This window comes from Austrofundulus limnaeus, unplaced genomic scaffold, assembly GCF_001266775.1.
Source record: "Austrofundulus limnaeus strain Quisiro unplaced genomic scaffold, Austrofundulus_limnaeus-1.0 Scaffold83, whole genome shotgun sequence".
Classification (NCBI taxonomy): Eukaryota; Metazoa; Chordata; class Actinopteri; order Cyprinodontiformes; family Rivulidae; genus Austrofundulus; species Austrofundulus limnaeus.
The window spans coordinates 1,352,816-1,366,713 of NW_013952485.1; the positions used below are offsets into that span (position 1 = coordinate 1,352,816).

At 35.0% G+C, this 13,898-nt stretch overlaps 4 protein-coding genes across 8 annotated transcripts in view; 1 reads left to right on the forward strand and 3 right to left on the reverse strand.

Annotated features, from left to right (window-relative positions):
• Positions 1-2,575: 2,575 nt before the first annotated feature.
• On the reverse strand, positions 2,576-5,586 carry mitd1 (MIT, microtubule interacting and transport, domain containing 1). Its single transcript, XM_014011673.1, has 7 exons — positions 5,335-5,586; positions 5,150-5,251; positions 4,529-4,665; positions 3,644-3,730; positions 3,434-3,546; positions 3,306-3,366; positions 2,576-3,214 (listed from the first exon to the last, which is right to left on the reverse strand). The coding sequence occupies exons 1-7, from the start codon at positions 5,477-5,479 to the stop codon at positions 3,110-3,112; spliced, it is 750 nt and encodes a 249-aa protein (XP_013867127.1). The 5' UTR covers positions 5,480-5,586; the 3' UTR covers positions 2,576-3,109.
• Positions 5,587-5,810: 224 nt separating this feature from the next.
• On the forward strand, positions 5,811-8,629 carry mrpl30 (mitochondrial ribosomal protein L30). Of its 3 annotated transcripts, none has more exons than XM_014011677.1 (6): positions 5,811-5,876; positions 6,057-6,135; positions 7,407-7,493; positions 7,736-7,882; positions 8,182-8,255; positions 8,436-8,629. In XM_014011677.1, the coding sequence occupies exons 2-6, from the start codon at positions 6,094-6,096 to the stop codon at positions 8,572-8,574; spliced, it is 489 nt and encodes a 162-aa protein (XP_013867131.1). In that variant the 5' UTR covers positions 5,811-5,876; positions 6,057-6,093; the 3' UTR covers positions 8,575-8,629. The 3 variants fall into 3 exon arrangements, with proteins under 3 accessions (XP_013867131.1, XP_013867130.1, XP_013867129.1); XM_014011676.1 differs by having other exon boundaries at positions 5,817-5,949; positions 6,054-6,135; XM_014011675.1 differs by having other exon boundaries at positions 5,817-5,949.
• Positions 8,630-8,721: 92 nt separating this feature from the next.
• txndc9 (thioredoxin domain containing 9) lies at positions 8,722-10,559 on the reverse strand. Its single transcript, XM_014011674.1, has 5 exons — positions 10,459-10,559; positions 9,752-9,951; positions 9,552-9,670; positions 9,205-9,459; positions 8,722-9,120 (listed from the first exon to the last, which is right to left on the reverse strand). Exons 2-5 carry the CDS (start codon positions 9,923-9,925, stop codon positions 9,000-9,002), a joined length of 669 nt encoding a protein of 222 aa, XP_013867128.1. The 5' UTR covers positions 9,926-9,951; positions 10,459-10,559; the 3' UTR covers positions 8,722-8,999.
• Positions 10,560-11,542: 983 nt separating this feature from the next.
• rev1 (REV1 DNA directed polymerase) overlaps positions 11,543-13,898 on the reverse strand; it is a 23,964-nt gene continuing 21,608 nt past the window's right edge. For all 3 annotated transcript variants that reach the window (XM_014011679.1, XM_014011678.1, XM_014011680.1), the window contains 2 exons: positions 13,228-13,330; positions 11,543-13,141 (listed from right to left, as the gene is read on the reverse strand). In XM_014011679.1, the coding sequence (XP_013867133.1) occupies positions 13,030-13,141; positions 13,228-13,330 (215 nt within the window). In that variant the 3' untranslated portion in view covers positions 11,543-13,029. The remainder of the gene's footprint in view (positions 13,142-13,227; positions 13,331-13,898) is intronic.

Sequence of the window (13,898 nt, forward strand, 5' to 3'; positions counted from 1 at the left end):
TTGGGTATATGGCTGAGCAGCTTCTCTGATGAGGACTTGTATCTAGTTTAAACAGGATACTTTAGCTTTTTAGTATCTTGATGTTAAAATAAATAAATAAATAAATAAATAAATAACCATGGAAATCTAATCTTACAGTATGTAAGCATGGAAAAAAACGGACTGAGACAAATAGGATTCAAAAAACAAACCTTTGCATCTACATTTCTAACATTTGGGTATATGGCTGAGCAGCTTCTCTGATGAGGACCACCCCACCCCACCCCCACCCCGTCACACAAATCCTGGTCTCTCTCATCAGAGAATAAATCCAGCAGTGACATCTGCATGACATCCAATCAACAACGACACGCAGCAAGCTAACAGACGAAAGTGACCTCACAGTCTGGGATTTGCCTCATTCATGGATTTGTCTTGAATTTGCACATAATGGAACAAATACACATCAGAGCTTCGTGTATTTTTATAGTGTGTGTCGGTTTGATCAAGGATTATATACATTATTAATTATTATTGTTATTATTATTGCAAGAAAACTCTGAATCAGTAAACTTCCCCCTTTTTTGCTTGCAGTTTACAGCAAAAAACAAAGACTGTATTTTCTCAGGTTCCTGAGGTTTCCTAATGGATTATATTTTCTTCATCTCTGAGGCCAAATGAGGACCATGCTATTGAGATTAAGACTATAATCCGACTGCAGCGCTGTGAACTCATGGGAGTTTCTATTGATTTAGTCATGAACATATGAGAGAATCCCCTTATAGTTAAAATCTTTGTTTTGTTTTACAAAACTTTCAATGCAATTTTTATTAGCATCATTGGATTATCCCTGACTAAATGACACATCAAGGATTTTTTTGAAAAAAAAAAGTGCTGATGCTTCCTCTTTTACTTGCTCTAGATATAAGATGTCATTGAATTTGATATATATTTTTAATTTATGTAACCATATTAAACTTTAATTACATTTCATTGTAGGTTTTTCATGAATGTGAGGAATGTGGAGTTAATAAGTGAAACCCTTTTTTCTCATCAACATCCTGTAAATTGTTAACATTTTTGATCCAGCATCCATCAGTTTAAAACACTGTGGAAAGGAAAGACTGAAGTAAAGTTTGAATCCTAAGAAGCTTCTTTTATTAACTTATAAAAGCACACTTTCAAAATTGCTAACAGTGATTTTTAAGTTGCTAAGAAGTCTGTAAATCTGAATAAACTTTGTATTATAGTTTAATTAACCAAGAAAACACTTGATAAGTAATTAGTATTTGTGTTTAGAACAGTTTAAACATCTACTGTGTTTGTGTTCTGGGATACATTGCTCATTTTGAATATATAAACATAAAATTAACAAATATCTTGGAACAGTCGGTGTGTTACATGAGGCCTGAAATGAGTCTTTAATTGAAATTGCTTCTCAAAAATAAAAGGGAAAATGTGCATATAATGCAGCTGTTTAACTTGTGCTGCTATATGTGTTGGAAAGAAAAACTATAAAGATGCGAGAATACAGAAAACTTAACAAAACCTTGTCACATGTTGCAGAAATGCTACAAAATCACTATCAAACATTTTATTTTTAGCAAAAATCACTGTTTGAATGCAATAAACCCAAGGTCTACTAACAAATATAACAGAATTTTCCCAGAACTTTTACCATTAGCAGAATAATACAAATTAAATCTTAGTCATTTTTGTAGAAAATAGTTGTAATAATGATGTTAATAATCAAATTGTTTGTGGTATATTCAGTGTGATATATATTACGGAGCCCGCGAGGGGACTCGGGGGGATTTTTTTTCCTTTTGCGTTCACACGCAATACTTTTGCGTTCCCACGCAATATTGTTTTGCGTTCCCACCCAAAAGATGTTTTGTATGAACTGAATTAAATCAGACTTTTATTTTGAAATAGCCAGTTACCAAAACAGGATGTGTCGCCACAAGTTCGTGAAATTGACGTTGATGTTGCGTGCCTGTACTGTGTTAAAATATCGGCATATGATATACTTCCATGCTTGGCTGTGTGATATATTCATTCTGAAGCTGAATTAAAGCAGTAGGCTAACTTGCTAATGGTGAACATGTCAGTTTGTTAATAAATATCAGGCACAACAGAGATAAACGACTTTTGCGAGGGAACACAAAAGGTATTGCGAGGTAATGCAATACTATTGCGTGGGAACGCAAAAGAAAAAAAATCTCCCATGTCCCCTCGCGGGCTCCGTAATATATGTATGCATTTTGTGGCAAATAAAGACACTCGGTAATTAACTTTTTTTTTTTGTAATTTTATGATCTCCATATTATCACACAGATTAGTTGTTTGTATTTTTTTTTTTGCAAACTTAAAGCAGCTTTTATTGTTTCCAGCAGGCTCTAAAGATACATGGTTACAAATTTGCAAACTCTTTTGAATCTTTTAAAAGGTTGTTTACAAGTTCCCCTGATTAAATCATGTTAATGTTTTATATAATATTTGAAAGAAGGTGGAATGTGCTCCTCTGCTGATGGTACATCAAAATGTTTTGCTTTGTGTAAAACATGAAGCAATAAAAACAAACACTTAAGATTAATGAGCATATTAATAACACTTTTTAATAAATGTTTTAAAATTTTAATGTTTCTCTCCCCAACAAATCCATAAAATGCCAAAATACGTTATTATTATTTTTACATTCAAAGTTATAAAAAAAGTTTTAGATGTACCAAAAGAACTGTTAAAGTGACATGAAATAGATTTATTGTTGCAGTTACCTCTGAAAATGAAAAATCAATGCAAAGGAAATAAAAAAGCAAAAAATCTTATCAATGTTTGTAAAAGGGGACGTATCATGCAAAAAACACTTTTAACCATTATATGGATTTTGTTGCGTACTTTCCTTTAAGGCTTGAACTGCCTCAAAGGAACAGTATGAAAACAAGTTGCTTTGAGGCACACATCAGAAACGGGGTGAAAGAGGGGCTGGTAAAGTTAGAATAAGGAGGAATGCAGACCAAAGCATGTCAGTTCCACTTTATAAAATCCCCAACTGAACGATTTAAATGTGGAAAAATAAGGATTTAAAAGCATGACATGTCCACTTTAAGTTAGAAAGAATTTATTGACATCATGAATCCTTCAAAGTTTTTGTGTGTTTTGTATGGAAAATATCTACAGAGGTCTCATGGCACGGCCTCAGGTCATAGTCACAATACCCGACAGAGAATCTGCCCTGTGGGACACAATGACAACCAGAACTTAACAAGCTGAAAGAAGCAGAACTGACGGAATGAATATTTGTCTGTATGAGGATGCAGTCTCACCTTGGGCTTCTTGAAGTAATCCAACCCTCTTCCAATTTTTATAATCCAGCCATTGTCAAACCTAGAAAAGAAGTCTTTGTAAGTATTTTTAACAAATCAAAACTAACGATATGTACATGATAAAATACCTGATCTCTCTGTCATGTATGGTGGAGGAGTACTGCAGATCCAGAGTCACTCCCTGAGCACTCAGGCTGTCCTTCAGCTCAGACAGAGCGCTGCTCTGCTGGCTGCTGTCAGCCTGACGAACACAAGTGTCAGTGAAACAGCACAAAGCCAGCAAAAGAGTCAGCTGTGGATCAATGAGACAATACGAACTCATTGTTTGGGCAACCTACTTCATCCTGTGACGTGAGGAGATGGATGAGTTTCACCTTGCAGCACGATTTCAGCAGCATCTCACAAAAACGCAGGAAGTTGTACAGCTGGTGGAAAGAAGACAACAGACAGACTAAAGGTGAACTTAAGTTACATTTTCTGTTAAAGCTTTAAATTACAATGATCTATTATTAACTTTAACTCGAGTCAAAGGTGCAAGAACTCCTAGGGAATGTAAAATAAATAAATAAACCATTCTTTCTTGCACAAAACCCATGTTTTTAGTTTACATCAAACTTTACTACAGTGTTAAATCTGAAAATGATGAAGTACAAAAAAGTGAAAAAAAAAATTACAGGTTTGACTTTTACAACAAATAGGCAAAAACAAACAAAAATGTAAGCTTTACCAGCCCTTGAAGAAATGCAAATGACTCCAAATCTAATAAGTTGTAGATGTCCATTCATTGTTTAAAGACTTATTAAGTACCAAATTTATAAAAAAAATAAATAAATCACTTTTACAACACTGATCTATTAATCAATAAACTATTTATCAGAAGTTTTCTAATTATGTTGAAAGGTGGGTCAGGTGGGAAAATATTTTAGCTGAATAAAATTGCTGTTAAGACAAATTTTTGACACAAAGTCAAACTGTCATAACTGAATGCTTTTAAATTTTTATGATTTAGCAATGCATCTTCTTATAAATGCCTGAGTGGAACAAAAAAACATTATTTAAGGTTTTAAAATTATAATACTCAAATGAAATGTTTAATTTTATACTGATTGAAACAAATCATAAACTATTTTAATGCGAACAAAGCTTAATATAAAGAAATCCGATGCAAATTGAAACAGAGGAAAGAAATGCAATGAAACAGTGAGGGAAAACAGAGCTCTTACTTGATGTGTGTGACGTATGTACGGGTCCTCAACCCAGACCTCTGTGAGAGCGTTGCTGATGTAAGGCTTAAACAAAGCCTCATAACTGTAACCAGTGGCATCGTCTGATATTTTTATCTGCTCATGGTATTTCCCATCTGTCAGAACATGAGGGCAGAATGAAACTAAAAACAACCAGAGCACTCGATCTCTGGTAGGGAACTCTAGAGCCAAAAGTCAGGGGTTAAGGTTAGCTTTGGATGTCAGGGTTAGGAGTCAGAGGTTAATATTGAGTGGTGAGGAGGATTTGTCAAACATCTGCCTACCTTCAAGCTATAGAAAGTAATATTAATTCTCTAGTTAGATTAGGTCATCTGTGATGGTGCGGCTGCCAAGATTGGTACAAACAGATCTATAGCAGATGGTTTCTACTGGTACCCACAAAAGAAGGGTGCATAGTAACAATAGTTAAAATTTGAATTAACCTGAAGCTGAGTGTTTGTAGTCTGTTAGTCAGATGATCACCTTAGTAAATATTAACTTGTTTGAGCATGTGCACAAACACAACCCCTTAACCCAAGGCTGGTTGACTCTGTCATTTTAATATTTCATATTGAAGCTTCTACGTGTGAATTAAAGTACCTTCTTTCATCTGGTTCACGTGAGCTTTGATTTGCTCTGCTCTGTCCATGTAACCCTTGATCTTGTCCCTGTAGTGTCCTCTTTTTGACTCATCTTTTAAAGCTGTTTATAAGACAAATAAATAAAAAAAGTTGTACTTAAGGACTTTCAGTTTGCATTATTGGAACTAAATAATCATATGATACCTTTGAGGACGTCTATGAGTAGCTGAATGCCCTCCTGATAGCAGACCAGAGACTCCTGAAGCCGCCCGCTCTGGTCCAACTCCACCGCTCGCTTCAGCACAGACACAGCGGACGCCTCCATCCCCGACACATGGTTTTCTGACATTTTTTTTACTCTATTAATGGTATCCTTATTACAATTTATGATACCAATGTCGTTTCATGCTTCACGGGCGTCAGAAAAGGCATGAAAAGAAAGTTGGTTTCCCCTTTATTGACAGTTGCGCCAGTGTATCAACAAAATATTTCCCGGAGAAACAGAAAAAGAAAAAAAGAAAACTCTGATCAATCCATGCGTGGTAGATATGTATTGGTTTACAAAAATAAAATGTTGTGTAGCTATATATGTTCAAATATTTTTACTGTTGTACCTAAACATTTTAAATCCATGAAAAAGTTTAAAAATTGTGGTAAAGCATGGCAATATTTGCACATCGGATCGATTTAGATGTTACTCCTTCCCGCGTGTCCGGAACCAACAGGAAAGAAAACTAAGGACAAACGTGATTACACTTTTCGGCTTCTGTTCGTTTTTTCTAAAATAAATGCCTTAGTCGAGTTTTGTACGAAAGTCTTGTAAGAAATTTCACATTTTAAAACTAGAGTTTAGTTAAGCTTGGTTCACGCTTTCGTTTGTCGGTTTGGTGGTCTGTAACCTTGACGTAGTTTTTCTATTGAAGCAGGTTCTGCTGATAAAGTTGTGGCCCTGAGAGGTTCAGCATGTCTGCTTTTAGCCGCAGCTTGAGCCTTCTGACTGTAAAGGTAAGTATCTCTCTCTCTCTTTGTGTGTGTGTGTGTGTGTGTGTGTCAGGAAGTGTACTAAAGGCAGTGACACTTTTGGTGCCATGATTGGGTTAAAGTTATTTTTCTGCATAATGTTTATTATATGATATTGCATAAGATTTTGTCTTCTCTCTGTTGCCTTTCATCAGTGTGCATTGCCAATGCAATGCACACTATTGTGATTCGTTTCCCATCCAAGTCATCTCAACTTTGCCATGCTTCTCCTCCTGCATACTTTGTCCTAGAGCTGCCATTGTAATTTATATCTGTAAAGCCCCTGTGCCAAATGATGGCTATGCCTTTTGGTGCCTGTAAAACTTAAGTTTTTGAAATATTAATGTTTAATAAATTATAATGCAGTCAATAGAGCCTTGTATTGGTCCAATACTGCCCCTACACAATATGATAACTGCACCATAGTTTCATAATATTTAAACTCAGTTCAGTGATTACAATATTAATATGATTGTATTTTGATGTTTTACTGTAATACTGTCTTTATGTTGTCCTATTGCTGTAATATACTGCACTTAAGTGTCAATAATTGCATTGGCAAGGTAAACCTTTTCTGTATACATACAATCCAATCCCTGGGATTGTCCTCTGCCACATCTCCTGTAGTCTCATGATGAACACTGTGGGCTTTCATGTTTGAGATCAGGGTTCAAATCCAGCTACTGCAACTTTAACAAAAATCTCTTCAAACTTCATATTGTCACACAATTAACTTAACTACAAACACCTGCTGACGTGACAGGCACAAGCTGGTTTAGAAAACATTTGATCCTGGTCAAAGCTCATTCTGCAAGTCCAATGCTGCAGGCAAAGCCATGCTGCAATGACGTGCTACATGGCAATGCACACTTGTTTTTACATCGTAAAAACCCATGTCTAGTTTTATTTGATTTGTATATATTTTTTCTATTATATGTAGTTGTTTTGTTTGTTAAATGAATACATTTTATATAATAACAACAACAATAATAACCTAATGCAGGTAACTAGATTATTTTCCAACCTGTTCTTTCCAGTGTTTCCACATCTAAGAAATAGTAGCCATCAATGAAAGAGGTAACAGACTTCACATGGTGTCAGGTTAAAGTCTGATAATCTGCAATACACAAAGATGCTGAAAAGATGGGTACAAATATACAGGTTTAAATCAAATGGTGAAGAAAGTAGTATTTAGGTGATGCTACATATTAGAAAACAAACATGGTAATACTACATTTATTTTACATTTGTTTCAGAACCTAAAAGCAACCACAGTTTTGTCACCTTGTGGGTGGTTTGTGTTGGCATGCAGCAAACATCATAAACCTAGAATCCCAAAAGAGGTAAGCATCAATGTTTCCTTTTTGTCTTTGTCACATGTTATTTAAAAATGTAACATTTCTAATTAATAATAATTATCTAATTATAAACAAATTTGAAACACGTGTTCAGCACCACATGGCTGTTTATAAAAATACAAAACTCATCCCAAGCCTCCTAACACTTTAATCAGTCAAGGTAGTAAAGATGGGTTTTGTGTTTCTCTTTTGTTGCTTTTCATAATGTCTAGTTCTTTTTTTGACAGATTTTTGAAGAGAGATCAAAAGAACATGAAAAATATGGCGGTGATCCCGACCAACCTCACAAACTGCATATAGTGACCCGAGTCAAAAGTGCGCATAGAAGGCCGTACTGGGAAAAGAGGGTAGTGGAATACTTTGGCCTTAAAAAGGTAAATCTAAAGTCAGCGTTGATTAGGGCTGCCTTAATTTAATGCTATTCATCAGAAATTGTAAAAATATTAGGGGAAAGTGTTTTACTTTAAAATTTACAGTACACCGATGTAGTTCTCAGGGACTGTGGTAGCTCAACGGTCAGTGCTCCAGTCGTTATCCTGAGGTTGCAGGTTTATGTGGTGTCAGGAACGGCATCAGGTGTAAAACAATTGTCAAATCTTTCTGTATGCTTGCTGTGGTGACCCCTGCAGCAGAAAGAAAAACTCACTTTGTTCTGTATTTGTCCTGTTCTTAGATCCACTTGTCAGTAATTCACAAAAACACACCTGCGGTCAATAACCAACTGAAGATGATCAAACACCTTGTGAGGTAAGACTGGTGAACTGAAGGTGCAAGCACATTTTTAATATCTGTAAATCATTAAATCTTGCATAGAAGAGATCTTAAAGGTTTATATTTCTGTAATAACTGAAAATAAAACCATGTCTGGTTATTTAAGACAATTTGTGTATAACGATCTTGACTTCTTAATTTTCCCCACTGACACAGGATACAGCCTCTAAAAACTCCATACGGGCTTCCTGATGAACAGGACATGGCTGATACTTACATCAACAGCAGAGGAGAGCTGATTGTGCATCGCCTGCTTAAGCCTGTTGACAACAAAGCTGATGAGTCTGAATCTTAGTTCCACATTGTCATATTCATCAAAAATCCAGTTAATAAATGTTAAAAAATAAGAATTGTGTCTTGACTCTGCTACATTAAGTAAATGAAAGACAGCACAATTTCAACACTTAAACTTAGAGCTATACAAAAAATCACAGGAGCAGAATTAAAACATTAAATTTATTGTATTAGATTTGTTATTCAAACTTACTACACTGTCATTTAAAACGTATTCTGATACTAAAAATCAGAATTGGATTTTGGCACCCACATGCATCACTGACTCTGTTCCAACATATTTTAAAGGCAAAACAAACGACTGAAGTTGCCTCTGATTTCAAATTAAGCTTAAAGTTTCTTGGGGGAAAAAACAAAAACAGTCTCAGCTTAAAAAAAAAACTTGTTTGGGAGGTAGCCCCATGACAGAAAACCAGTCAGTTGTTTTCAGTCATCTTCAGAATCGGACTCAGAATCGTGACCTCTCCCTCTGATGGTTTTCTTCTCCACTTTTGTGAACTTTGAACCAGATTTCTGTGTCTTTGTAGGAGGCTCCATCAGGTTACCACTAGAAAAAAAAAGTCAAATTGGAATCGTTTATGACAGCACAACTCTTGACGTTAGGTGGAAGAGTGAGTGCATTATTTCTCACCTGTAGTTGATAACATCTGCGCATCCAAGTCTCCATTCAAGCATCTCTGTTGAAAACTCATCAGTGTTGCCCAGATCAGTGAATCCAACTACGTAGTCCTTTGTCTTTCCATCTATAAGCAAAGCCAGCGTTGGGATAACTTTGATGCGAAGCCTTTCTGACAGAAATGGAGCCTTTTCTACATTCAGTTTAATGAATTTGGTCTCCACGTGTTTTTTAGCCAGGATGGCCAGGTGTTTGTCCAGGATTTTACACCTACATGTAGAAAACAAGACAAAATTAACCACTTCATATTAGACTATTAGCAACACGATGATGGTTGTATAACCTTGATAGAATGAATTCACCTGAAGGTTGAATTTCTGTAGAAGTGGCACACAACCTTCTTACTCTCCTTCACTTCACTGAAGAAGTCTTTCTCACTGGGGATTTCTTTGTATTCCCCATGGCCCTTGGACAACCACTCCTTAAAAACAAAGAACCCAAATTGCAAATTACAGAATGACAGAAAATAAAAAGTAATTTCGACAAGTGTGTAAAAACTTACCTGCTTCTGTTTCTGAGCTTTTTTCAGTGCCTCTAATCGCCTCTCCTTCAGTTTCTCCAATTCATCTTCATCAATTTTGTTCAGCTGGCTCAGCTGTGCATCCACCTGCTCTTCTACCACCTTCACACTTTCCTCCAAAACCTTTGAAATCATTTCAACTGCCTGATTGTCCATGGCTGCCCGTGTGTAGCTCTCGGACTCTGAAAGGGGGTAACAAAAGACCGATGAGGTGGAAATTAAGATTTGATGTAGCTTAGAAGCCACATTTATAGTCACGGCTTCTTTTGAAGGGTACTGAATAGCTGGATTAAAGATAATTCAAAACAGCTGTAATATAAATAATTTGCAAAACACATTGGTCTTACTAATTAAATTTGTCACATTTTATCGGACAGTTAAAACTATGAATGTAAAATACATACTATAGTCATTCTCTCACAATTTGTTGTAGTCTACAAAGCAAAAAGTATAATCAATGTTTTGACTAAACTGACTCCTTTGAATGATCTTTAAACACCATCAAAAGAGTAGAGACAAAAGGCAGGGCGCACCTTGCTAGCTGGCTAACAACCGTAGTAGGGAGAGAATTCGCCCGTAGCCGTAGATGTGTTTAAAAATATAAGAGTTCAAAGAAGAGCCAATGCTATGGTCATTAATTGTAAAATTAAGCGCCTGTATATTAAACATCAACAAAATAATGCAATTACCTTAAAAAATGACAGTATAACTTCACTTGGTACGCGAAGACCCAACAGCGGATGTGTGGCGCATGAAAAAAGACGTAAAGCTTCTTCCTTTTGTGTGGTGTTCTATGGCGGTTGGCAAACAACGGAAGGTGTGCATTACCGCCATCTACTGATATGGAGTGTGGATAAAAATACTTTTATTTTATGTTGCATTTATTCTTTTTTCTAATTTTGTTTTTCTAAGAAAAAAACTTAAAATAATCTGTACACTTTTACTTCTTGTTTCTTTTTGTAATATATTTATTATATTAAATGTTTCTTTGATTTTTCTTAATTCCTCTATCATCCATCTTCTGTGGACGTACAAGCTTCCGGTTGTTTTACAAAATAAAAGGTCACAAGTCAAGTTTTTGCCCACTAAAAAAATTAGTTCGCTATGTACTAAAATTTATTATATCCATGTATATTGTTCTAATGTGCATCTAACCTTAAATCATAGGCTTTTAAACCTTTAGATTGGAAATTATCTAAGAAATGTTTGTTTTCACGTGTATTTTTTACAAATTGTGTAATAAATAAAAATGGCCAAGATTATAAAGGAAGATAGGAAATTGATGGAAAGACCTCAAATCAACACCATACCTTTTACTTACATAAGTTATTATTGAAGTAACTACTTGAAGTTTGTAATATAGCTACTTCAATAACTAGTAAACTTATGGTAATGTGTGGTAAACTTACTTGTAGCAGTGTGGTTTTGACTTAATGTTAAGGAATAACAGTTTACTTTTAAGCCAATTCAAATAAGACATTAAGTGTTTTCACAGGTACATAAATTCACCACTTTGATTTATTAAAAAATTATTACAATAGAATTGCTATCCACACTGAAAATGTGTGATTAGTATTAAGGGAATGAAACTAGAGAGGGGACTAAAATTAATTGTGTTAAAAGTGAAAATGCCCAGATACAAATCAATGTTTTCTCTAAAATAAAAAAACACAAAAAGTATTATTTGAATACAGAAAAAACTAAGAATATTTTAGTACAGTATATCTCCTCCATCTAGGCTTCAGCTTTGAAAAACTCAAGTACACAACAACATAGGTCAGAACCTTTTTAAGTTTATTACCAAGATTTAGAAAACTTACAAACAATTTCACAGCTTCAGGTCTTCAGGCACGAGCCAATTCGAAGAGTTAAACTTTGGCCCTTTACTTTTGGCCACTTCTTTGAGGAAAAGCATGACGAGTGAAGAGAAGTAACATCTTACAAAGTGAGTGAAAAGTTGCACATTCCAAATTACATTCAGACTGATCCGGCTTGCATATAGGATTACTGCTTTAACAAACTTTTCAACCACTGTCATTATCTTCCATAAAGATCAAAAGTCAACCGGCTGTGTCTTCTTAAGACCAATTACATAAAAGTTAAACTCGGAGTATATACATAATGCAGTTACAAACCATGCAAATATTTGCAGAGTGCGAGTTATACAAGATGGGTCACCGAGTCACAAAAGATCAATTGTTTCTATGCAAATCCAGCATTATTTTAAAGAATCCTGTGAAAACTTGATGCAACACTTGAGCAACTCCTGATACAAATGCTCAATGAATGTTACATTACCTTGAGTAGACATCTTTCTTGTTAGTGAGTGAAAAATTATGCATAGGCTCATTGATTGCCACGATTTATGTCCACGTCCAATTTAGAGTGCTACATAGAATCAACCGCTAACCTCTTTGTAATGTACTTTGGTTAGCTTCTGATTTCCATGTGGGAACACTTAAAACCATTTAGAGTTAGAAGAATTACAATTTCAAGACCATTACTAAGATTTTACTATTGGTAAACAATACAAGAGGCAATTCCTCCACATACAGTTCTTTTAAAATGTTTGGCAAAGATCTTTCAAAACATTATTTACACTTTACAGCAACAAAGTTTGGCACTTTTTTTGTTGTTTTTTTGAAAGAGAAGAGGATACAACTGTGCGCAGCAGCTGCAGGTAATTCACAGATTAAGTGCTGAAGACGAGCACCAATAAAAACAAACTGAAAAAAAAAAATTCATCTGACAACTTCTGAGGTCAAATAATGCATAAAACATGCTACCAGGCTACCCGATGAATAAACTTTTTTCGATTATGACCAATTATATATGAAAAGGGTGAGTCAGCTGAATTGTCAAGTTTGAAAACACAACAAAAGCTGTAAATATTACAAAGCCTGGCTACATTACATGTATAAAAAGCAGGTAAGAAAGTATTGACTGCAAACATTAAACAGAATTAAACAAATGTGTGATAAAAATATGCTGAGTTTTGCTAATTTGGGTTGTGAGTAAACATTGAAAACCTTTATTGCTCTTCAGTATGAATTACTTGTACATAAAAAAGTACAAAAATTGATACGCGTGCTTTTTGTTATGGCTCTTTTTCTGACTGTCTGCATTTATACAACGAGGATTTGAACCACAGTGAACCACAGTGATGTGTTGCAGTGAAAAATGTAATGGAAAAAAAATTATGTACTTGTCATGATTTGTTCCGTCAATGACGTAAAAACTGGGACGCTCTCCCTTTCTATTTATGCTATCTTCAGGATGCTACCGTAAACCTGCTGAACAACCAACTGCACGTTGTCCAAGATGAAGTCAAACGCCATGCTCCAAACAGATTCCACCGACTGCTGCATGATCCTGCAAAAAAAAAAAAATTAGTTTAAGGAAATGGGAAAAAATAAATAGGCTTCAGGCGAAGGCAAAACTAAACTCGCAGTACCGACCTTTTCATGTATTTTATTATCAAATCCAACTTCTCCAGATCTTTGTCTTCAATCAGGTCAGTGCAGTATTTCACCACCTGCAGGATGTCTTCCTCCATGGGGTCTAATCAAAGATGAGATATTTACAAAAAAACTATTTTATTACCACAAGGGCTGGATGATATGGCTAAATTTTTATCATGAAATAACTCCTAATTTAAGTCAATACAATAGAATTTTGATATCAATATGAATAATAAAAAACAAGGAAAAATGCCAAGAACACCAATCCTTACTGTACCTATAAACCCAGTGTCATTTACGATACTTTTAACTGGAAATATGACTAGTCAGAACAACAATCGAGATATCTCAAATTTACTTTATGACTAGTCAGAATTTAACTGTTGATATCTGAAATATGAGCCTGTGGTGTACGTCATCACGCACTGATGTAACATATATCGTTTTAAATTTCTTTAAGTCAGGGTTCGACAAGATTTTATTTTTGACAACAAATGTTACCTGCCCGACATCAAAAGTTACCTGACTGAAACAAAAATGTTCAAATTTTGATAAAATAAGAAAAACATGTACTGTACTTTGTACTACAATATTAACATGGTTATACAGAGGTATATAATACATGACATCACATCTGATTAAACAGATGCAAACATTTTAGACTGAGT